We start from the raw sequence: 25,375 nt of genomic DNA on the forward strand, positions 1-25,375 counted from the left end.
AAAAAAAATAAAATAGAGAGGAGGTACAGTTTAAGGGAACCACTAATATATGGGAATCCAGTTTGACAGCCTCAAAATCATCTTTTTTTTTCTTATTAGAGTTCCAGGTTCACAGTCTGTCACTGCAAAAAGCCCATTCGCTATGACACTGTGTGCTCGTTATGGGGAGAGGAGAGTGTTCACATCTGTTTTGCAGGTTTAGACATACAGAAATAAAAGAGTAGCAAGACCCTTGAAGCACATATTTTTAGCCTGAAAACAAGAGTCCTACCTTTGCTGAGCTGACACTTCAAACGTGAAAAGGAACAAATGGAAATCCAAGTCTGAGAAGCCTGTGCAAGGTTTACAAGTACCCCACTTTTTATTCTTTCAGATTGTAATATGCAGTTTTCTGATTTTTGTTTTTAACGACTGTTTTCCTACAATCGCAACTCCTTTAATAAGAAGAAAGTGCTAGTATAAGATTTCCATTTGAACAGCAATCTGAGGTAAGTCTGATTATCCCATTATGCAGAAAAAGAAATAAAGCATACAAATATGAAGTGTATTTGGAATACATGATGGTAGCATCTCATAAAGAGTTTGCAGTACAGTAGGTAGACTGACTTAATTTGATTCTCATCAATAAGTTTTACTCATTGTTTTAACTGTAGATAACCTTAACCTTTCTAAAATATCAGAATTTGGTCTCATGAAGTCTTAGTCATATGTTTACAACAATGCCCCTTGTATTAATCATTATGGGGTCCATTCTTATTGTTATTTTTACAATATCTAAAAACTGTTTGTTTTCTCTTGTAGCAAAAATACAACATCTCATGTTTCTGGGAAACTCAGCCACTAGGCTGTGTGAGGATCAGTTGTGTCTTCCATCATAGCAAACCTCGTAATATAAATGGACTTTTTTTGCCACCTAGTAGCAGTGAGTAAAAATATTTTCTCAATTTGGTTGTTAATGTAAGTACACAAAATTGTAGTTAAATTTTAGTGCTTCCATAATGTTAAGGTCAAGAAATGTAACATTGCAAACAGGACAGATATCATCTATCACATCAAGTTAAGGCATTCTAATGATCAAGTACATTAAGAATTGTAATGGTATTTGAGTAGGGTTGCCATATGCATTTCTTTAGCTGTCACCTTAAGCTTTTTCAAAAAATTAGTTGCATGAAAGAAATAACATGGCAATATAGTATGTAATATAACATGGCAACTAATACACTAAGTTCTGGGTTCTGAGTGTAAGAGTTCATTGCCATTGCAAAAGCCAAAGGTTCCCATAGTAAAGGGAATCTCTTCATGTCAGTAACGAAGCAAGCAGTGCAGCTTTAGATGTGTTTAAATAGTAAGTTTTGAAAAATATGTTGAAACTTTTATGGAGATAAATACCTGATACTAAGTTAACCTCTCCTTTTCGTGAAGCACAGCTTCATGTGGTATTATGTGCAGACCCGAAAATTAAAGTTCAGTGGACATTTCAAATGTGCCTTAGGGAATGAGAATCTTGGTAGACAACTGGACAAGGATAGGAGCCCAGAGCAGGGAATCAAGACATGCCAGAAATCAGGGAGAAGCAGGAAGGAGGGCAAGAGTTGGCATGACTTGCAACATATACGTGTACAGGAGGACTAAATTATAGTTGTTCACTGGCTTTATCTCCAGAGATGTATATTGATGTTACAAAAAAGCTATCCACCAGGAAGCAAGCACTTTGTGTACCTGAAATTCCTGCAGGAAAAGGTGCATTCTCGTATCTGTCTCGATTGAGCCTAAGTAACTGCAAAGGAACAAGGCAACAGTCTAAGTCCTGTTTATCAAAGTCCATAGGGCTTTCAGTACAGCTCTGAAACAACAACATCTACCCCTGCCAGTTAGCATTGCTGTAAATGCCTCTTGGGCATGTTTTTGCATATGACATGGGTCAGAGACTATGCCCAATATGTACTACGGGTAAAGGAACCCTGTTTAAGAGCCATGTCTTACCAGTTATACCCAGAACTAGAGAAAGGGACAGGTTCATTTTTAATTTGCTAAAATAGGTGCAATTTAAAGATTCATGTGCTCCACACAACATTGTAAATACTAAACCAGCATTTACTAATTTCAATACTGACATTTTTTTTTCTTAAGATAGTTAAAGTTTGATCTGTCTTCAGCTAGTCCAAAACTAGTAAAACCTGATTCTGGACATTGAGAAAGTCTCTGTCAGGTTAAAGAGTTATATATTGCCTTGCATGTGGTAATTTCACTGCAGACCAGTTTTATGGTAAGGGATTTAATGTGATATTCAGGCACATATGGAAGCAAGAAATGCACAAGGATAACATGTGGAACAAAAAATGTCCCTGCCTCCTGTTACTTTTGTGAAACTGGAAAAAAATGTTCAACTGTAGTATTTTTAATATACAGAATGCCTGTTGTTCTTATTTGCAATCAGTCAGCTCAAACAATAGAAATAAACTCGCCATTTGTCATCATTTTTATTTTCAATCAGTTTAATTTCCTGGTTCTCAGAAACTGCTATGCCAGTACTGAAATATTTTTACTACTAATATTATAGATGTGTATAGATTTCTAAGGAAAATCAGATCTCTGCTTTTTTTCTTAGTGTTATTTATAAACTTTATCTTCTTTTTCAAAACCTGTATCTTATTTTTACCAGAGTTGTAATTTATTGATTAAAAAAAAAGACAAAAATGGGTAATCTAGTTCTTGGCACTGCTATATTCTTCATAAGGGCCTATTATTAAGCATGTTTAGATGGTTTTCTCATGTGGAATCACAGATTCCTAAATTCACTTGCTCACTTGAGCCTAGGAATTACTAATTTCATTTTTTTCCTGTATTGTAAAACATCTACTAAGGAATTGGAGGAAAGTCAGTCACTGATTCAAATTCATCTATCCACCAGCCTAGAAGAGGTACCCAGCCTTTATAAATGGAATGGAGGGTAGAATGATCAGAATACACCTCTTCTCATAAGCCTTTATTCAGTGATGTCTTTCCACTCAGTTAGTGCACATCTCTCCATCCTTTCAATTTTTGCAAGATTTACCTTTGATAACATCTGCAGAGGTTGTATTTTTTGAAAAATACAATTTGACTATATTGCTAATTCTTGAAGTATGATAATGATTTCAAAACTATACCTGCTGAAGTGAACCTGCATCTGCTGTTCTGGTTCTCAAGTAACAAGATAATTATCATGCTGTTTTCTGTAGATACCACATTGCAACAGGATATCCAAGAGGGAACTCTACATCCAGCTTGTGGTCAAGAATCACTCAAAAATCAGGAGAATATTTTAAGACCTATTCACCCTCCATTGATTATAAACATTAACCACCAAGAGGATGAGGAGGAGGATGAAGAGGAAGAGAATTGTAAACATGCTTTTATTTTTCTTATACGACACAGTAGAAGGGACTTTTCCAATCCTTTTGCAATATCATTTACAACTGATTTGTTACAATAACTATTGCATTTTTAGCCAAGTAGCCAAACTATTACGTTTGTTGCCAAGTATTTACAAATAGTTTTCTGCCAGTTCCCAAGTTACTGAATCTAGTAGTCACTAAATGAGTCTAACCCAAGATTTTCTAACTCCTGTAAATATCTAGGTTTATGTTATAATTATGGTATAGTTCACCACCCTTTCTTTATTAATTTGAGTATAAACTGAGATCCACAATTCAGGTCACTACCAAATATTGTGATCAGAATCTCAAGAGTGAGGGATGGCCTGAGCTATTAACTCTCTGTTATTTAAGAAGAAATATTTGATTATCTTCTTTTTCATGTCAAGATTCCCAGTAATTTAGATGTGTTGGCCGAGAACATATTGTGTGTCTTAACTTTAACAAGTACTGTATCAGTATTGTATCAGCTAGAGAGTATTTAGCAGGTATTTACCGTAGCAGTTCAAGAACTGTTTCATTTTCATGGCAAACAAAAAAAAATTCTGGTCTGTGCAGCTCCAAATATTTTCTTCACTAGTTTAAGTAAATGTATTTTTAATCAAACCTGTAGTTTGAATTTGTCTCACCTAGACAAGTCTTTTATAAATGATAGAATAAATGATAAATGATATAATGAGATTCATAGGAATTGAATGAATTGCACATCCCTAGCAAACCAAAGTGAGCTGACATGTGCATTCTGCAAATTCTCATTCTGCAAATTACTGTTCTCAGCCCCAAGCTGCCCTTCACCCCCCACCTCCTTGTGCTTCAGGTGGGATAGAAGGGGCTGCCTGTTAATGCTTCTTAAACCTTTTTCACTCAGAACGAAATATATTAAGGTAAAAAACAGGACTTTGCTAATCCAATTGACTTTAACTGGGATGCACACATTCAGCTCTGCCAGTAGACATCAGAGGACAGTACCAGGGCAGAGCTATTGTGACAAGCAGTCCCTCGGGATATGCTTCATCAAAAGATTTACGTTTTGCTTGTAAACAAAAAAAAATGTTTTGAAAATGAGTACTGAAGATGATTTTGAATCATTTTGAATCAACAAACATTAGGTTCTTAGTATTTGTTTTAACTGAAATTACATTGCATTTGGAAATACGTATGTCAGGAATAGTTATTTTGTTCAGGAGAGGTTGCAGTGGGGAAGAAAATTGTGATTGAAATGAAATCCATTAGGGTATTTGGTCACTAAGAAATGTTGAAGATCTTTGTAAAGGTTTAATAATCTTTTTAAAATAATTCCTACAGATATTTCTTATTTGCTGGTTAAGACTGCTGCGGACATGGAGGAGGAAAGAGCAATAAAGGAAATGTGCTATAAATCTGGTAAATATGAAATTAATGACTCTTCAGTAAACAGCAACGTTGCCAATGTAGTAAACTTTTTTTCCTTTGCCGGGATATGGTTAGGAGAGTATTACGGGATTCAGTCTCTTCAGGAGCACCAATCAACAAAAACAGTGTCTTCAGCTCTGGAAGAGGAGCTACTACCTTTGGGAGCTGTCAGGAAAGATTTGCAGAAAGGCAAGTACTTTTCATCTTCTTGGACAGTGCTTACCCCTTTTTAAAATCATTGTTGCAGGGAGAGACTGTAAGACAGTTTAGCCCTCCTTCTCCCATTTTTAGCTGAGTGAAAATAGAATATTGCATGTAAAGAGTTCCGTGAAATTCCTTCTATAATTTTCGCTGCATGAATATGGTAACTCACATCTGGTAACTCACTTGTATTGATGATAGGTAAAAAAAATAGAAATAGTGTGACATCAATATTTTGTATAACTTTCCTGAGATCCATGTCATAGGTCTTTCATATATTTTTCCTTCAAGATTAAGGTTTACCTAGGCTAAAATCAGCCATCCTGAAGTTTGCATCTGTTTATTATATAGTTTCTCCCTATTTTAAATTGAGAGAGATAGATTCTCCTGTCGGACTATTCATTGAATCATAAGATAAAGCTAAAGGCAAAGATAAATAAGCAAAGATAAAGCGAATAATAATTTGCTTTCTCACAGCTGCTCTGCTTTTTTTGACTATCTGGGGTGTCTAGATAACTTTACTTAGCTTTATATGCAACTTTTAGGTAACTAAATTTAGACAAAATAAGTCTCCATTTAAGTGTCTTATGAAATAAGTTTACCTTTTCTTTAGAATTTTGGACTTTATCCAATAAAGAAATGAAAATTAATAAATATTTATCAAACTTATTTTTTCCCCTCCATCTTCAATGAGGTGGCGTAGTTGAAAAATCTGTACTTTTTGTGGAATAATTGATAATATAATTCCTTCTTTTGAGAGAGGTTTATGGTTTTAGTATTCTAAGGCACTAGAGTAACTAGGAGGTGAGCCATTAAAAATGACTGGAGGAGGAATGACCTGCGACTTTTAATAATAAAATCTCATTGTTTTACTGTAGTAGAAATCTCAGGGGTAAAATCTTGATAAATTTGATTTATATAGATGTGAGCAAGAAGATGAGTTAATAAAAAACTGTAAAAGGAAAAATACTCACTATCCTGAGTAATACAGGTACCCTAAGTCTTTTTTTTTTTTTACTGACAAATTTTTCTAGCTGAAATTACTCGATATATTATGTCCATATTACTTGGACAAAAAATGTTCTTCTCTTGTTTATTTCTACATGTAAAAATTGTTATGTTATCAAAACTATTTTGATAAGGTTTTCTGGCATTATTTAGAAATATTTAGACTACAGACAAGGAAATCAGTCACATAAATATTTCTAACTTTTAATAGAAATATCTGTTTTGTATAATTTTATATTTCAAAAAAGAGAAATTTATCTCCCTAAAACTCTTTTTTTTGGTTAAGTTCCGTAAGGATTTAGGTGTTGCAGGGTCATATATGCTAGAAATGCTATAAATTAGGTAAGGTGAGATTCATAGTCAACATTCATGAGAAGTGTCTGCTTTATTGTTATATTTCTTAAAAACATAATGACTATATGTCAAGTGCTTGAGTTACATTAGGCAGTATCCAAATTACAAGAGAAAAAAGAACATAAAAGATGAAAAGGAATTTGCTCTAAACTAATTGCTAACTCAGTGGGAGGAGTAGAATGACAGAAGCAGCTAAGAAGTTTCTTCTGCTGACTTTCCAGGTGATGGTAATACAGTTCCTACAACATTTAATAATTCAAAAAGGCAAGGAGTGACTTCAGTATCATTTAAGGATAATACCAGAACTAATCTTAGAACGTTTGAAAATGGAGGTAATATACTTCAGTATATGCTTTTCATTACTACTTATATCCTTTGATAAATATGGTAACTGAATATGCATGTACTATTTACCATTGTATTTTTTGGTTATTCTTATTTCCTTATTTTCTATATACTTTTTCTCATATCTCACCATTAATTATAATAATTAAAACAATGTTTATAATCCCACTTCTCTTGAGATTATAATAAAATATTTTCTTTTTATTGTTTGCAATCGTGATTTCTCCATGATTTTGGAAAAGAAAAGGTTCTCTGACATTATAAAAAAGCAAGTATAGAAATGCCTACAAATTTATATATTTTAAAAAGAGAGTCTATTCCTAGTTATGATGAACAGGCTTTGTATTTTTCATATAGAGAAATATTAAGCTCCAGCACTGCATCTTGTGTCGTGGGAGCTGATCCCTCTGTGCAAATACAGTTGACATTAATGAGGATATAGCGCTTTACGTCATTGACTTCAGTATGGAATCATGTCGTTAAGGATGACAAATACCTTATATACTTCATAAATTTATGTTTACCTGACAGTATTTACTGCTATTTTTGTAAACATTTATTAGTAGCAAGGGAATTATTGCTGTATTCTTTTTTCCTACTTGCTCTATACAAAATAATGCGGTACTATGCTAAATAAGCTTTGTCTAGCTTTGAACAGATTAGAATGCTTCTTACAGCTCAAGAAGTGTACTACACAGTACAAATGTGTCTTGCACACTACTTCTTTCCCTGTGACTTGTATGTACAACATTTATGTTTCTGTAGATAGTCTGTTGTAGGGCAGTTCTATAATTGCATTTCTGTCAACGCCCATATGAATTAAAAGCTTTTTTTTAATAGACTTTATCAGAATTTGTATCGGCTTTATTGTATCAGTTATTTGGATTAATTATATTTTTTACATTTTTCATTCATCTTGGTGAAAATTTAATGTAATTATAAAAATAACACACTGCATTGTTTGCATTAAAATTTTAACTGTACTTTTCTGTATAAACAATTTTGTGTATTCATTTTCTATAGGAGGTGATTGTTTTATGGCACAGAGAAACTTATTTGGTGAAGGAAAAGGAAGTGAGTCATTAGCTGGGCAAAAAGAACCAATTATATCAAAATATTCTAACATGAAAGGTATTATTATTGAATATTTTTAGTTCAGATTTTTTTGTTCTTCTGCGAGTGGATTGAACATTATATGCTTTGCATAACCGATTTGAAGTGAAAATTTCCATTAATAGTATGATTTCTTTCATTAAATGACAACAGCAATTGTTGTCAGTTATGATCTGAATTTGTGATGAGTTTTCATCCTCCATTAAATCCAGTGTGAGCATGAACAGTCCCTGAGTTAGCAAAGTCTTTCTGAAGCCCGTGTTTGGCCATGTGAAGTTCTATGAAGCTTCTTACAGCTTCTATTAAGTAAAACAGATTTGTAGTTAGGTGAGATCTCACAGAAAATGAGTCATAATGAAATCAATAAAAATAAGATCTAGAGAAAAACATAACACTTTATATAATCTACTTAAAAGGATTCACTCTTTTGTTATATTACCTAACTGCCCAAATTCAGGATATATCTAGTTAGACTTGCAGTCTGTTGGAGACAATCTTAGTTCATCCAGAAGGTGTCCTTCAGAGCTCATTGTACTCCATGGGCTCACGAGGGCACGTTCCCATGGTTTGCATACTGCCTGTACAGTGTGGTGACAGGATGGCTCTCGTCAGGTAGTCCACAGGCAACATTTAGAGGACAGTGGATCAGACAACAGTGTTAGATGATCTTGAGACATTCTAACATGCTTATTATAGAGTTATGCCCATGTAACTACGTGTAATGTGCTCAGAGATTTCCTATCTTTAGTTATTCGCTTGTATTTCTGCAATACTTTTTATGTCATCATGTCACCAATTCCAGTTCAGCTGTGTGTGAGCCCATGCTGTAAACTGAATTGCTGGAGTTATTGAGGATTAAAAACAGCCTTTTATAAATCTAAGTTCTCTCTTTTTATTCCACATTGTTTAATAGTTCAGTTTACAGTGCAACAAATAGCTGAACTAATATAACAGAGAGAGACAAAGCATACCTTATGTGCAAGGGATGAATAATAAACACCAGAAGACAGGAAAAAACGTTTTGCTTGCTTGTTTGCATGCTCATTTGTTTATTGTTGCTATTTTTAAAGAACCTTGTAACTACACACAGTTCAAGCTGCAAAGTTGCCACTGGTATTTTGGACTCAATGGACTTGCATTGAGTTCTGCCTTGTATGTTATACTTGGATTTTGGAAGAGGATTTGTTTTCACTGTTGAAATGCATATAAATTGCATAAAACTTTTGATTCACAGTTGTTAAAACTCTGTGGTTTAAAGCATGCCTGTAGTTTTACACTATAATCCCTAAATGAGGTATTAATGAAGAGTTTCTCATTTCCAATGAGAAACATTCTGAGCTCAACAAAATAATTGCATTAATTCCAGATATTGTTGGTCTCTGTGTTTTTAGGCAGTTTTGAGTTTGCTGTCAAGATTTTGAGACTGCAAACTCTGCTAGAGGACATGTACGTGAAATGGGAGAATAGTTCTTGCAAACACCTTAGCATTTTTGATACCGAAATTATGTGTGCTTTTTGAAATGAGTAAATTTGTATTATTTTGATCCCTTAGCAACAAACTTCACTGAGCTGGTAAAGAAACATCAATTTAAAGGAGTAAAGAAAAAGAAATGGATTTCTGAGGAAACAAGAAACTCGCCAAGTACAGTAACAGGCAAAGGTATTTTGAGATATGGTTGGGTTATTCATTTTAATTTACTAAACTATTAGATGATGTGATATAGCCAGTTAATTTCTGTACATAGTATAAAATATGGAATATCTGTTGTCCATAAAGAGCATTTATTTTGTTTTGCTTTTCAGTCTATTGTGATTTGACAAATTTTGATTAATACCACAATGTTTTTTTGTAACATAAGCTTTATTTTTTATTTATAGCAATGCACACTTCAAACCCCCAAATTAAAGCAAATTATCAAAGAAATGATCAAATTAAGGCTGATGAGAGCACTTCTTACATTCCTTCTATGAGAGCAGCTGGAAGAAGGACTTTCTTGAATTCTTCAGAACCTGGAAGATCAACATATGTATTCTACCGTAATGTCACAGTCTTCCAAGAACCAAAGCTCAATGGCTGTATGGGTGAGTTCAGGGTCACATAGGATACTTAAAAAGCCTCAAATATATTTTGAGCTGTAAACTGAACAGCTTTCACTTTTGTCACTGCAGCCTCATGCTTAATATGGTCAAAAATAAATTTTATTCAGCTTAATTTTCTAAGGAGGTCGTTGTCATATCCATAGACAGATATGTGGTAGAAGTTGCATAGAACAGAATACTCATGAACAGTAATTTAGCCACCTTCATAGCAGGAATCGATGTATATGCCTAATGCACTTCAGTACGCAGTGAAAAGGGATGAATGCATTGATTGATATGCTTATGTGCATATCTCCAGATTTTATGTTAATAGGAATTTTGACTACTCCCGAAAGAAGAGATAATGTTGCTTGTGAAAGCACACACAAATACTTAAAAGCTATGTGAATTATCTGCTAAAATTTCATAGGCTTTTATCTAGGAAGAAACATTGCTGTTCTACTGGAATTTTTCCCTTGAGTCTGAATCTGGCCTGGAGATTTCAATCTTTGTCATTTCTTGTGACACTTTCTAGAATTTTCATATGACAACACTGAAGAAGTTATGAATGGATGTCTCTCTCTCTCTCTCTCTTTCTCTTCCCCCTTTGTCTCTCCCTCCATGCCTCACTTGCTGCTGTTTTTTCATCTCATCTGTTCAGAGAATTAATGTGAATATAATCTCATCTTGAATACACTACAGTTTACTATAAAATTGTATTTTTTCATGTTGAATTTCTAAATAGGCCAAATGAAGAATGTGTGATGTCATCTGTTCTCAAGAGTGTAACTGAAAAGCATCTTTAACCTTCTAAAGTGTTTAAGAAACACTTATAAGAGTCCATCTCTAACTTTCCATTCTACTCAAAATACTGATAGTAATAGTGCTTGAAGTAATTTGTAGTAGAATCTTAGCTTTGTTTCAAGAAACAGTTCTTGTTCAACTTTTGTTCTACCAGCAGGTGATCCAGAAATGCATTTGCTTTGTGTGATGTTTCTCCTCAGCCTGTATTTCCCTGGAGTTTTGTTATGACTCTTTTTTTTTCTCCTTGAATAAGCAAAGTCTTCTTTTCTAGTCTCCATGGTGACTTTGGATAATTAAGTTTGTTTTCTCCTTTGTTATTCCAGCTACAAATTCATCAATAGCTCTTTTAAATAAGTGTATGTGGAGAAAGTGATTCACCTTGCCAATTTTACATACGTAAGTTGGGTTGAATCTCTACCTTGAAGTGCCCTTCTGTCTTCACTTCCAATAAAACAAAACTTCTTTAGAAGACATATTGCTTGCTTCAAGATGAACACAGTTAGGTGAAAAGAATCTTAACATCACAGCTTAGTCTAATCTGTAGAAGTGCTGATCGCTCATTGCTGCAACACGTATGATCAAGGGTGTTTGTGCTTTGAACACAGAAAGTGCTGCTTTAATGCTAGCTAAATAGCAAAACCGAGTCCAAATCATCAAGAATGAGTGACCAAAATCAGTGGATGTTTTTGCTGTCAGCTAACCAAGTTTCATATCTGTATTACTGGGGATATCTTCACCTTACAAGAGTGAATTGAATAATGTTATTCAAATTTATGAAGCTCTCAGATGATCTATGACTCTCCTGCAAAGTCTTCCTGCAAAAGGAGCATCCTTAATAGAACGAATACAACTTATCGGTTTTCCAGGTTAAAAAAAGCATAAAGCATTTCAAATAAATGATGATCAGAATTTTTGTCATAAAAACAAAAAATACAGTTTTTACTACCTTTTGTTTTCAACAGTAGCTGAGCCATTTGCTTTGAAATTTTCCAACCCAAAATTTGGTTTGCACAAATGTATGACTTCTTTGAAACAAAACTGAATACCATGGTAGTTAAATGTTGAATATACACCTAAAATTTGAGGATCAATATTAACATTTAAAAATAGTGGAATTAATCTGGAATTAACAGAAAATATGAATATTAATAATGTTAGTTATTTACCAAATTTTACAAAATATGATTAGTCATTAAGGAGCATATTTTATTGCAAAAGCAATTCCTTCTGTATAGTGTAGCACATGAACTCGCAAGTGGCGATAAAAATAGAGCATGGATTATAGGGTTTTTTTAATCTAAAAGTTATTGATGTACTTAGGAAGATTTTCAACAAAATTACAGTTATTTTATCAACCAAGAATGTCCTTAGAAGGATCCTCTCATTTGGAAGATCCCAAGAGCCTCATAAAAATTCTGCATGATTACAAATTATTTTTAACATATTAGCCTGTTCATTTTTATGTCTGCTATTATTAAATAAATTAATAATAGGTTGTATTTTAGAGATGATGCATTATTCACTCAATGCATCAATTTATGTAGCTTTTAATTCATATAACAAACTAAAAAGCTCTTTCCTGATATTTTAACTGACAGACAGTAAAAGAATTTATGTATTTCTCTATAGACAAAAATACTTCAGGACCTTATAATGCACCAACTTGGAGGAAAAGAAACCCACATGCAAAAACATTCTCTAAGCTGAGAACAACTACTCAGGTAAGTTTTGTAAATATATTTGCAATTCAGTCTTTTTATTAGAGATGGTATATCTCTTCCCACTTAGAAAATATGAAATTGCTTTTAAAACCTCTGTCAGAAGGAGACTGCAAGATTCTAAGTGATGCTGAATGCTCTGAAGGAATTGTTAATAGTTGCATTTGTAGACATATAATTTTACCTATATAATAACCCATGATTTCTGATGTAAAGTGTGTACTGACCTTTTAAGTGAGGAGCTACATGAAGTATTTTTTCACTTGTAGCACTGGCCAAAGCAACTTTGTTAAAATTTATCTAAGTGCAGATAGGAGTCTTTTTTCTTCTTCACTTATGTGGTCATGAAGTACCTGCAATTGCTGAAAGCTAATCAGCCTGTGTCCATATTCTTAAGAAGACTTAGGCTACTAAAATACATAGAAGATACCCTAAGAATCACTAATACATTTTATACCTGTCTTGGAAGCAGAGATTAGAACCTCAGTCTTCTTTTTGTCAGGTGAAAGGCCAAATGTCTGTGACCTTTCTTCCTTATCTTCCATCTCTTTCCTCCACTGACATAATAACAGACTTTGCTCTGCAGTTGTACAGTTCATAAGGTGGAATAGAAGAGCAGTCTCTCAGTTCTGGCCATCTTAGTCTTCTACCTTACTATAAAAGTGCTTCATTGAAAGGGAAAAAGAGATCAGTTTGAACACTGCTAAACATATTTTTTCCTGGGTGAATCTTTTCCTTGTTATCATCAGTAACACCTTTCCCAAGTTACCACTTTGATCTTTGAAAGGATAAGGAGGATCCTCCTATTAGGGGATGGGCCATAAAAATGCAACTTTTAGACTTTGAATTTCACACCCCTTCCAGTGGCCCTATTTCTCTTAATTCCTCTTAATTAATACAGGTTGACCTAGCTAGCTTTGTGCTAAGCATCTACACCATTTTGATTCCACTTGGAGACGTAGAATTCTCTTGAGGTTCCATATAGATCCAAATCATCTACCTTCTGTAAATGATGAACGACCTTCTGTAATCTATCACTAGGGTTCTGCTATATGTAGGTTACTACCATGCAACTACCATATTATTTGCAGATAATCTGCTTGGGAAGGTTTCTTAAAAAAAGAAATACTTTCACAGAATATTTTGAAAATGGATGAATTTACATTAGGACAAAATATGAATATCTCTTATACTTTTATAAACATTTAAGATTTAATTCTTTAAATGTCTCTGAAAATACATACAGTTTTACCAGATTAAATTGTATGAAAATGTTCGGTATATTTATTTTGATAATAGAGCCAAGAAGAAATGGAAACAAATAAAAAGGGAGAAAAATTTACAGAGAGCAGAAAGAAGTGAAGCCAATACACCTGTTACAAGAAAAACGTAAATTAAAAGGAGGAGATTATCAAGTACTTCCGAACTGGAGATCAGAAGGTGATAAAATTGCAAATTCTGGAAATAGGATGCAGGAAGTACACTGTCACATTTCAAAATTGATAAAAATGCAAATTAAAAAGTATGTTCTGCATATGTACATATAAAGGTCCTTAGTCTGTTACCAGGTTTAATCTGTTTGTAAAATTTGACAGCTGAAGTCATTTTTGATAGACTGTAGTTGTACTCTGCAAAACAGATAGTAAAACATGTCCATGTAGGGAAAAAAATCCTTAAATGTCTTCTGTCCCCTTTTTATTTGTCCAGATGCTTTAAAGAATTATGAATGTACATAAATACTATTTGTTATATATATGTATACTTCGGGCATTTTCAGAGGACTTTGAATGTAAACAGAAACACAAATGCATTCGAAAAAGTGGCCATTTTTATGTAAAAGCCAGATTCTTAGATGGTATGATATAACATTTGACCATATGTCTGGGGACTCACTCTGAGCTTGATCTTCACAACAAAACAAGAATTAAGTAAAATATATTTTTATACGCATTTTAAACTACTGTGTAAGAAGCTGGACAAAGGCAAAGAGAAGGATACCTATAATATGGTGTTGCTTTCTGAAGAAGCAGACCATATCAATGCTCTTAAAGTTACTACTGACAACTACTACAATTACTATATGAAGGATGTTTTGATGTTTTTGTATTTAAATCTTTTTATTCCTGTCATAATCTTTTTCTTTTCTTTTTTTTTTTTTTCGGCCTGTGGGACACACTGAGGTTGTTTCTTTCCTGTAATTGGGAAGAATGTTTTTTGATCAATTTCATTCAAATATAACCCATTTTATGAAACAGGAGACAGGAATATTGAACAATATAAAGATGGCCACACCAGAGAGCAGGTCTGAGCAGGGCATAGAGCCGGAAGAAGGAACTTTAAGGAGATAGAGAAAAATGGAAAAAGGGAAAATACAAATGGAAAACATGCCCATAAAAATATCAGGTAACAAATGCACTCAGAAATTCAAAATAACTTTGAGTAATTGACTAGAAAGATGTTTGAAATAAAACACTATAGAAACAAATGATAAAGAAAATGACAAAACAACAGTCTATTGCAGGCAGAGTTGCAAAATTGCAGACCATGTAGCAGAAAGAAACCTGCTTTAACTATCCTCTCTGAAAAAAAAAAAAAAAGGGGGGGCCTAAGCAAATAGATTTTGTATTACACAGGAGGTACCAGGATGTAGCAAGGGAGTTTTTGACTGATGTACCTAATACTAAACAGTTAAGTATTTGTGGATTTATATCTTTGGGTTTTTTTTTTTAATCATTCTTGCATTTACTTGACCTTTGGTCATTCTTAGAACATAACCAGGAGAAGAGAGCCCTTCTCAGACTTTCAAACTTCATCCTAGAACTTCCTCCTGCCTTACCAAGATGATCTTGCCAAAACATTGGTCTGTGATTGCTCCTATAACTATTATAACCATGTATGCAGTTGGGCATCTCCTCCCCTAATTAAAAAAAATAGAAAAATGTGGAGTATCTGTTTGAGCTGAGAGGTGGAAAATGTAAAACAGAGAGAAACATCTCTTAAAATTGATGATTAAATGTGTTGAAAATGTTTCCCTCTCTCTAATTAGACTCTATAACTTCAAATTGTAGGAGATGATGCCCTGTAGCAAGATTTTATATCTTGACTGTCTGAGGCACTTTAAGATCTTAATTCAGAAGAATTATGTGCCAAGTTTTTTTTTTTTTTTAACTACTGGAATATTGCTTTTATTCCCATTTTTTCACAGAACATTTTACATTTATTATTTGCTCAATATCTCCTTAATTTGGAGTTTTCAATTCAATAAGAATGTAATTTCAGCAGTCAGATATTATCATGCTAGTCTGTTTTTTTTGCGTTCATTTTAAAAATTTAGAAATATTTATTTTTTTGCAATTCCATATTTAGATTTTTCCTGTGAATTTTTTTGTAATGGGAGTAGCAGTGCAAAATTTTCACTGTGCTTTAGCAGTTGTAACTCAGAGAACAATTGATACTCTGTTCATTCATCTATTAGCCTCTTTGTTCTGGTTGTGAATGTACAGTACAAAAAAAAGTGGATGTGTAAGATGTTTACCAATAGCCTGTTTGCCAGGAATCTACATGAAATTAGTAGAAAGAGCGGATGGATGTAAATTTTGGATGTGCGTGATGATTCCAGCATCAGATAGTGACAGAGAAGGTGATCTTAAAGAGCCCTGGCAAGTCATATATGTCTTGAGCACCAGATAGTTTGAGCTAAAATATTGTTATGGAAGACACAGTCTGGATTTGATGTAGTAAAAATGAATATCCAATCTTTAAATTTATTAACGGTGAACTAGAGATAAGCTGAGTTATTTTATGTATTTGTCATTCAAATATATGTGGTGAAATTTGAGAAATCATTCCAAAATCTAAAGCATATAGATAAAGCATTTCCCCTAATTGGCTTTGAATTAATAAAGTTCTCCTTTCCCCTAATTGGCTTTGAATTAATAAAGTTCTGTTAATCTGTAAATTTATTGTAGTTTTGAACTAGCATGAAAAGGAAATGAGTCCTAGCATTCATCTCCTTGCACTGTTTTTCTTTACTAGATATGGAAACAGTTAATGATCGAAGGTTGTAAACTTAGGAAAATCTAGTTTGAGGCAACTATAATAAAGACTGCTCTACTGTATGGTATTTTTACAGTACTTTTTTTAAACTACTGTTTATATATGGAAAACTTGCAATAAATGTATATAATAATATATTGTGTATTGAATTTTAGCCAGTTTGTTTCCCTTGCTTGAAACAGGCCTGGAATTATTTTAAATAAATTCTACTGAGCTTTGACTACAGTGAACTGAAAAGAAATTTGTCTTTCTGTGAACACATGTTTCGGAGTTATTTCAAAAACTTTTCACCTGAAATCAATAGAACATTTTCCTTTCCCTTCTCCCTTGCCCCACCAAAAAAACAAACAAACAAACAAAAACAACAACAACAACAAAAAGAATGCCAAGATAGCAAAATAGCTTTCTGCCACCTTAACATGCCAAAAAGGCTCTCTAAAGGATTTGGTTAAGCATCGGTTTAAGAGGCTTAAAGGGAAGTAACAGCAGGAGGAGAAGGACATGACCATGATGGCATTAGGTAAATAAGCCTAGATCCTTGTGGAGCCACAATCTCAGTATGTTTTATCTCCCCTTTTCACTGAAGCTTTCTGTCTCTAGAATTACTAATAAAAGATAAACCTAAAGAGGGTTTTAAAAACAAATACTGTTTTTCAAGTCATCAGTCTTTCAACACAGGAGGTCACAAGTACTAACGAACACCTCACTTTTGTATGATAAATACAGGGCCAGAGACTAGTACTTCCTGTGAGTCAAATACTCTTGACTGAAATCAGAGGAATGGAAAGTGATCAAGTAGTCTGTGATTAAGTTCATACCTAAGATTTCCATTTCACAACGTTAAACACACTAAGACCAGCTAAAATAATAATAATAATGATTGTGTTTTGCAAAATCATAAATGTATCTCTTGCCATATGACATAATATTCTTTCAGATGGTTGTCTCTGTTGTTCTGCATTTACCCAGTGAGGTCTAAAGTTATCTTGTATAGGGAGAGTTTATTTAAAGGACAAGTAAATACTTTTGTTAGTAAATTATTTAAGTAGTGATGCAGTCACTAGGGGTCAGTACACTTACAGAAATAGACTCATACTGCTAGCATGAGTGAACCTCTGTTTTAGACTCTCCAAAGCTAAAACCTCTTTGCAGTGTTAATTTAATTTTAAATTAATAGAAAAGGACCAGGACCCGATAGATTGTTTTACTTCCTAATGTCCAAACAAGGGACAAGCACAACAACCTAGACTCAAAAAACACTTTGTAGCTATTTTTTTTTCTTTTAAAACAATGATGTGATGAGGTAACACAATTCTCCTTTCATCCCATGCATTTTCCAAAAACATTTCTGTTACCTCTCAAACTAGGCAGCCTTCACCACAGCCTCTGCACAGAGAAGCAATTTCAGGGAAACTCTCTTTAACCTTTCCTATCTGGAAAACTTTCAGATTTTTCTTCAGGATGTTTAACATTGTTTCTCAATATTTATTATGAACTTATTCTTTATTTAAATATTATATACCCACTATTGGCCATCTGAAGGCTTAAAAAGACAGTTGAGTGTCTATCAGCAAAAATTCTGTAAGTATTCAAACTTGTCTTAATTTATATGTACCATGACTTGGTTTCAATGCCATTATAACTCAAATTTTAATTTTGACTAGGTAACAGAAGGAAAATATGGACATAGAAAAGTTGGAAAAAGGGAAAGAAACCATTTCATTTTCAACAGCTGCCTCAAAAATTTCCTTCAACACTCTTCTGGACACCCTGCAATCTGTATGGTGTCTTACCTTCAATTTATACCTCAGCATCCAAAACCCTCTGCTGATATTTGCTAGGCCTTAGATATTTCCCTAATGATGGTGGAAAATTCAAAGACCTCATAGTATTCCAAAAGTAGCCACCAAGAAGCCATACCTTCATAATGCTCCTTCTTTACCTCATCTTGAACCTGCACAAATGAAGAAAAAATCATTGCAGGGAAGAATGATTTTATCCCCAGTACTAAGAAACCTTGGGCCAACTCTGATATCTATGAGAGCTCTAAGCCAGTGAAGGAATTTGTGGAAAAGAAAATCTAAATTATAACATCTCCAGAAATGGAACCTAAAAAAGGTCTATGGAGCCTTGGAGAATGAGATGCAGAAACTATTCCTTCCTTTTTTCTTGCCTGAGCATGGGTTTGAGGAACTTTGTAAAGAGGCATTTTCAATGCCTCTGGTAGTCACATCTTTTTCACATCTGTGAAAAAACTAGGATTATTTATGCATACTGCTGTGTCATGTAACATTTGAGGCACCTGAGCATACAGCTGTAGTGCTTAATCCTGCTGCTGCTTCCTTTTTATTTCCCTAAGAAAAATATACAAAGGTCTCGGGTAGAAGTGTATGCTAAAATTTACACGACTTTTGAAAAGGTAAAGTGATTGTAAACTAACAATGTTTTCGGACCTAACCCTTTTCTTGACAGTAATGCTTTTTTATTGGTCAAAAAAAAAAAGAAGAAGAAAAAAAAAAAGCTCATATCAGTTTATACTAATTAAGCATAATTTAATTTCATGTAGAAGGATGCCGGTGTGTTTGTTTACATTTCAATTATTTTTTATTATTAGACCATGTAAATTAATGCCCTAGGAGCAATTCTTCCAAGTCTACTTCATCAGAAATGTGAAAGACCAAAGCCCTGCCCCCCCCCCTTTTTTTTTTCATCTGAAAAAGCTGCATTTCTGTTCAGAGGTTGTATAGCAGCTCACATTAGGCAAAAATTACATCACGAATTAAGTCACCCTGAAGTGGATGTGTCCTGTTACTACCAGTTTTCTGTCCATCAAGATGCAGTACTGGGTGTGGAGGCAGAAGAGTAAGAAATGCTTTTCAGATCCTGTAGCTCTAGGAGGACACCTAGTCAAATTTATTGTCTTGGTTTGAGAATATATAAACATGGGACACCTGTTTTATTTCCATGACACATTTTGCTTCCCACAGACAAAAGCAATATCCCCAGAGGTTGGTTTCCTCATCATATCACTGAACCTACATCATGAAGACTTATTAATGAATTTTCACTATAAGGATAAAATGTGTTTCCTACGTCTTTAAAACTTGTCCTGCCTCCACCCAAATTGTCAGCCCTGGTTCCCAACCCCGAGAATCTGAAGAGCAGATTTTAAAGATAGTAATGCCTTACAGGAATATGGACAATGCACAGCATACTCTCATGTGGCTCACAGTAGTTTTACTGACTACAATATATTTCATATTCTTAAAGTCAAAGGTACTTTAACTAATCACAACAGAGAACTCTGGGGCTTCCAAGGTTTTCTCTGCAGCATTCACTGTAGCCTGCTCTTGGAGAAAAACGGGAAGGTAAAATCCTACAATACTAAAATAAAAATTTGAAGAGAATTTTCAAAATGGGTGAGTAGGGTAGAGCATTTTAGAAACAACAGCAAATTATGGAAATGCGGCAGTTTCAATTAAATAAAATATGCATCAAACCAACTATTTCTGTTGGCTAATGCCAATCAAAACCTTTATTCTACTCATATAGGGAAGACCTTGTAATAAAGGGAAGATGGAACTCTTGAATAGTGTGTGCTTGTAAATACCAGATGTTCAGAAATGAAATATTTGCTCTTTGGGATAATTCAACTCCTTTCATAATTTGTACATCTGTAATTCCTTCTCACAGGCCAGACAAGAAGTAAACAGAAATAATGCCAATATAGCTTGGACAGGTGGTGCACAGCAGTACTTGGTTACTGATATAACTTCTCATGCCACTGCCAGATGTCATGGGTGGTCTTGAGATTGTTAAAGAAGCACTCAGTTTGTGGCTGTAGTTTTGTGGCCAGTATAATGATTTTTAAAAGATGATAATCAAAATATTCTTCAAATTACATAAAATTGGATCTTGGAGAGAGTAGGCTGTTCACTGTTCTGTCAGGTGATAATCACATATTCTATAGCAAAAATACATGTTAGTGTGTGGGGATGCACCAACAGTAATATTTCCTTCAGATAAGGCAGCTGCAATGTTTCAAGCCTGGAAGCTGGCAGATGTTTAGCATTTCTTACCTTAAGGCCACAGATACCTGCTGTTTGATTTAAGGCATTAGAAAAACTATCAGCATGGCTGGAATTGAAGTTGCTGTAGAATAAATAGCTTCAGTAGTTGAACTCTTTTATTTCCTATTGTTTTATTTGCCCTAGAGTCCTTTGTGCTGTTTTAAAGTGACACACCTCAGGGATTCACAGCAGATTCTGCTCTTATTCCAGCATGACTGATCCAACATTTGAACATTTGATGTGCTGGAAAAAGCTGTTTTAAAAGCCATTATTTTAAAATCCTCAGAATGATTTAACCTAACATTATTTAAAAGCCAAAGAACAGCAGTGCATGAGATCTACCTTAATGGACTAGCAACCCCTTTTTCTTAGAAACACATAATAGAAATAGGTTTTAGCATGGTAGATTATAAAATTCATCTTTCAAGGATCTGATATATGACTTGTATGATAGCTGCCATGGAAAAGAGCAAACTCCTCATTCCAACTTATATTCCAGGCAAACAGTAGCAAAGAGGTAATGTCCTGAAAAGAAGGATTCATGATTTTATGTATTTTTTAATGTTCACCATTTGACTGTTGCTAAATATAGCATTTTTCCATATTACTGTTTGCCACAGGCTTGATTCAGTCCTTGTACTATACATTCATAATATGTCCCTTCTTGTTCTTAGAAACTGCAGTTTTCAATACCTGCAATCAGTGGTTATCTGACTAAAATTTAACAAACCATGCTTTTCTGAGGCGAATTAGCAACTTGAGCATCCCAGGGATCAGCTTCCAACAGTGACCAGCAGAGGGTGTTTTGGGAAAACCGCCTTTTCGAAATAAGCAAAGAAGAAATTAGACATACAGGGGAATACAGAGGAAAGTTTCTTCCTTCATTTAGCAGTGATTTTCTTGAAGAGAGTGTTTTTTTATTTTCTTCCCAAATGTATTTTCATCCTGCACCCCCCCCAAAAAAAAAAAAAAAAAAAAAGAAACAATAACAATGTGTGCAAAATATATTTGAAAGAATATCAGGTTAAAATAAGGTTTCAGCTTTTTGACTTTCATTTTTATTAAATTATGTGCCTTTCTACAAACGGGAAGGGCACAGTGGAGGTCTTCTGCAAAGAGCCAATGTTCTTTGAGTCATTACTCAACAGCAATCATTTCAGGAATTAGCGTTCAAGATAGTGACTACAGCCTGTGGAGCTTTATTATGCCTGACTCAGTAACTGGCCACTTCGAGGTAAGTGAGTGCACTACAGCAAAAGGTATCATCAGAGGCTCTATAGCCATTCTCCAAGGCTCTCCAATCTCTCCTTGCAAATAATGTGAATGTGAAAGACAGAATATAGCTGCCTAAACTGCATGGGTTCTGTGATTTTATCTACTCCTAGTCAAGCACCTAGTCTATAGCAGATAGCAGGCCTAAACCATAAGATCTCCCACTAGGTTGTTCTTCAGACTTTGGTGGACTAATGGGGCAGATTCACTGATGTCTTAGGAGGCTTCTTGGGCCTGTACAAGCCATACAATGCTTGTATCCTTTAGATAATCTTGTGTGCTTGTCTGCTTATTTCCCTTATGAGAAAGTGTATGTTAAATGAACAGAAGGAGGTGGTGTGCATTCAAGCTTTACTTTTGAAATTCTGAGTTCACTGGGGGCTTAAAGGTTTCTGACCTTCTGCTTTAGAGATGAGAGCATAGTCCTGTTGGAGCCAGAGCTCAGAGAGCTCTGGAAATTCTGAGTTTCAAATCCTTCGTTGTCCCTAAAGTGGGTTTTCCCCGTGTGATGCACCACATCACACTGGAGTGTGTGATGGAAGAAAATGGATGGAATCTGAAAGAATCCCAGACGCTCCTGTCTGGGTTTCTTTCAGATTCCAGGGTTTGTCGCACTGAACTCCAGAGACCATCATTTGTCAGCCATAAGAATTTATTAGAGCTAAGGTGTTAAAACAGATCTAACAGTATAGCAAAGCTAGAAATATAACAACTGAACAAATATACACATATCAAGAGTTTTACAGTTCAATCACAATAAACGGTACAGAGACTGCTCTCACCCTTTCCTTGAAGGCCACCCCTTCAGTAAACGTTTCCCCATATTCTCTAGCAATGGGTGCATGCTGTAGCAACTGCTTTCCCCCTTTACGGGCCACCATTCTGGTCTATTTTCCCCAGTTTCTCCTCTCCATAATGTTGACATCAGAGGAATTCATGCTGACTGATGGGTCCTCAGGTTCATAGGCCTGCAAACCATGGGCCCAACTACATACACCAGCATATGTGGCTTGTTTTCTTTTATACCCAATCATAACTATGCCAGCCAAAGCTATATAAAGACCACATGGCTCCAGGCAATATTAGTGGGCACATCAGCAAGTGACCTCCTGCTCAGCCCACACAATGATCAGTGGGCAACTGTGTACACCATTGCCAGTCACTCTATGAGGAATGTCTCCAGAGGCGGAGATGCCTGTGGTGTGGATCTGAGGTGCCACTTCTCCTTTGTCTGGATTTGTCAATCATGGAATCATTAGCGAGTGTGCTTCCAGGCTACAGCAGCCCCACACTGTGGTACCTCTGGTCATGATGCACCCAGAATTTGTTTACTCTTGGGTGGTAACCGTTTATTCTGTGGGCTGCACCATCCAGAGCCTCACACTTGCCTAAATGATCTTTTGCTCTACATCTAAGGGCTTCCATGATACAGATCTGCCGCATATACGTGGGCTTCCTGATAACCTGTATGGAGAAAATGGGACAGTCTTCTAATAGGAGAAAAGTTCCTGACAGGAAGTATCTTTGTCTGTAATTCCTGGAAAATTTGTTGATACATTTCCAGAAAACACTCTTGTTTTGACAAATTAACATTTTTAGTGGAGCCTGAGTTATTAGAAAATTCCCAACTATCCCTAAGTACCGCCTACTTGTAGTGAGCGGATTATTCATGGCTCCCTAAATAGTATCTCAAAGTTGAACGGTCCCAGTGATTTCATTCTCCATATAATCAATGTTTTCCCAAGCCTTGTCTCGTTTTTATTGTCTATCTAAACCTTTTTGATGAAGTGATCAGCACAAAACAGTGGTTCAGAGGAAGCGTTCTCATTGATTTATGTGATAGTGTTCCCTCTCAATATTGTTTTCCACATTGTTCTGTTTGAATCCTAGCGTTCTGTTTGCTCTTTTGATCGATGCCACGTATTGAGCAGAGACTGTTATTGAGTTGTTCAGAGAAGGATCCAAGTCCTTTTTTTCCCCCTCTGTGGTTGCAGGTAATTTAGAGCTCTGTAAGGTGCATTAGTAGGTCGGATTATTCTTTCGACCATCTGTCATTATCTTTTTTTTCTATAAGTGCTGTAAGGGAGGCAGGGAGTAGTAGTGCAATCAGGCTTCCTCTGAAGGAGCACAGCTGGAAATTTGGTCTGTGACTCTGTGAGCACACTACAACAGCAGTGGCCAAGGAGAGATGCTGAGGGTAATGCCTTCCCCACAGAGACGTGTCCTGTTTTTCATCAGGGTGTTGCTGCTTTGCTCTCACAATTATACAGTCCAGCTACAAGTTATTAGGGAAGCAAAAAGTGATGAGAAGGTGACACATCATTTCTCAAAGCATCATACCTCAAAAGTCTGGCTTCTCCTGTAGGCTGCATGATATGTGAGGAAGTAATTTCCTAGTATTGTCCCCAGAATTATCAGGTACATAAAGGTCCAGCACTATGAGTTAGGAAGAATCCCAGCAAGATAACTTCCGTCATAAAAATTGCTAGTTCCAGCCTGTAAAACTGCCAGTGGTCTTGCTTAAAATTTCCTTTTATAAGGGGGCCAAAAGCTTCCTGAAAACCTAACCAGTCAGTTGCTGTGGAAATGCTAAGTGTTTGGGTCTTTTGTTAATTTTTATTTTGTAGTTTTCATTGTTATTTTTTTCTGCCACCTTTCTGCAAAACATGCTGCAGGATGAGCACAGCAAAAGAACAACACAGGTGCTCTCTTACAGGCAAATTGAAGGATTAGTATATATTTGTTAAAACAAAAACATATATATTAACTTGCAAGAATAATTGAAAAGCTGTTTGTAACACACACAAAAAGAAGAGTTAATATAGTGTGTCTGGCACTGAAAGATGTTTAAATCTAGGCATGTAATCTAGTTTTCACAGAGGAAGATTTTCTACATCCAATAAGCAGCTGCTCAGTGATCAGTTTAGCCTCTTGGGCTTGTGCAGCAGAACAGTTTGCTGCTTGTAGAACAAATACCATGGATTAAACTAGATTCATTTTTCTGGCAGATTAAGTAGCTGTCTTCTATCAGGTTCCCCACTCAATCTTTCTTGCCAGTACTTGCTCATAAAAGAAATTTGTCAGCTACTAAAGCAATAAAGTGGGACTGATTCTTTACATACATTTTTAGCTCAATACCAACAAAAATCATATATCTAATTTACTTTTCAGGTCTGACTTCTGTGGAAAGGATGTTACACACCCTTCTGATTTCTGCTGCAAAGTGATGTAAATTCTGGTGGAGCCCTGACTTTTGAGCTGCCAAGTATGCAAATTCAACCATGCTTATTTTTTTTCTCCTGAAAACGGTGAGTCAAATAATTTCTCTGCAACTCCTTCATAAAACACACTCCTCTGGTTTATTTATTAACAGTACCTTGGCAAACCCAGGAGCTGCAGTCAGAAATGCTGAGGTATATCTGAGCAGAATTTAGAAAAAAACCTTGTTAATGAAACATTAAAATAGCAGAATCCTGTTTAACTTCTGTACTGTAACGAGGGGAGATAGGTATAAAACACTGCTAAAATGTTCTTGAATGGAATTTAA

The 25,375-nt window shown here is 35.0% G+C and overlaps 1 protein-coding gene across 1 annotated transcript; it reads left to right on the forward strand.

Moving 5' to 3' along the window:
- Positions 1-3,205: 3,205 nt before the first annotated feature.
- Positions 3,206-13,792, forward strand: ZC3H11D (zinc finger CCCH-type containing 11D). The gene is made up of 9 exons (XM_088532773.1): positions 3,206-3,383; positions 4,722-4,799; positions 4,884-4,997; positions 6,593-6,703; positions 7,740-7,790; positions 9,382-9,489; positions 9,708-9,911; positions 12,342-12,433; positions 13,730-13,792. Exons 1-9 carry the CDS (start codon positions 3,206-3,208, stop codon positions 13,790-13,792), a joined length of 999 nt encoding a protein of 332 aa, XP_088388899.1.
- Positions 13,793-25,375: the final 11,583 nt, after the last annotated feature.

The sequence above is a fragment of the Tinamus guttatus genome, unplaced genomic scaffold, assembly GCF_059628265.1.
Source record: "Tinamus guttatus ecotype Peru unplaced genomic scaffold, ASM5962826v1 Tinamus_guttatus_pri_ptg000472l, whole genome shotgun sequence".
Lineage (NCBI taxonomy): Eukaryota > Metazoa > Chordata > Aves > Tinamiformes > Tinamidae > Tinamus > Tinamus guttatus.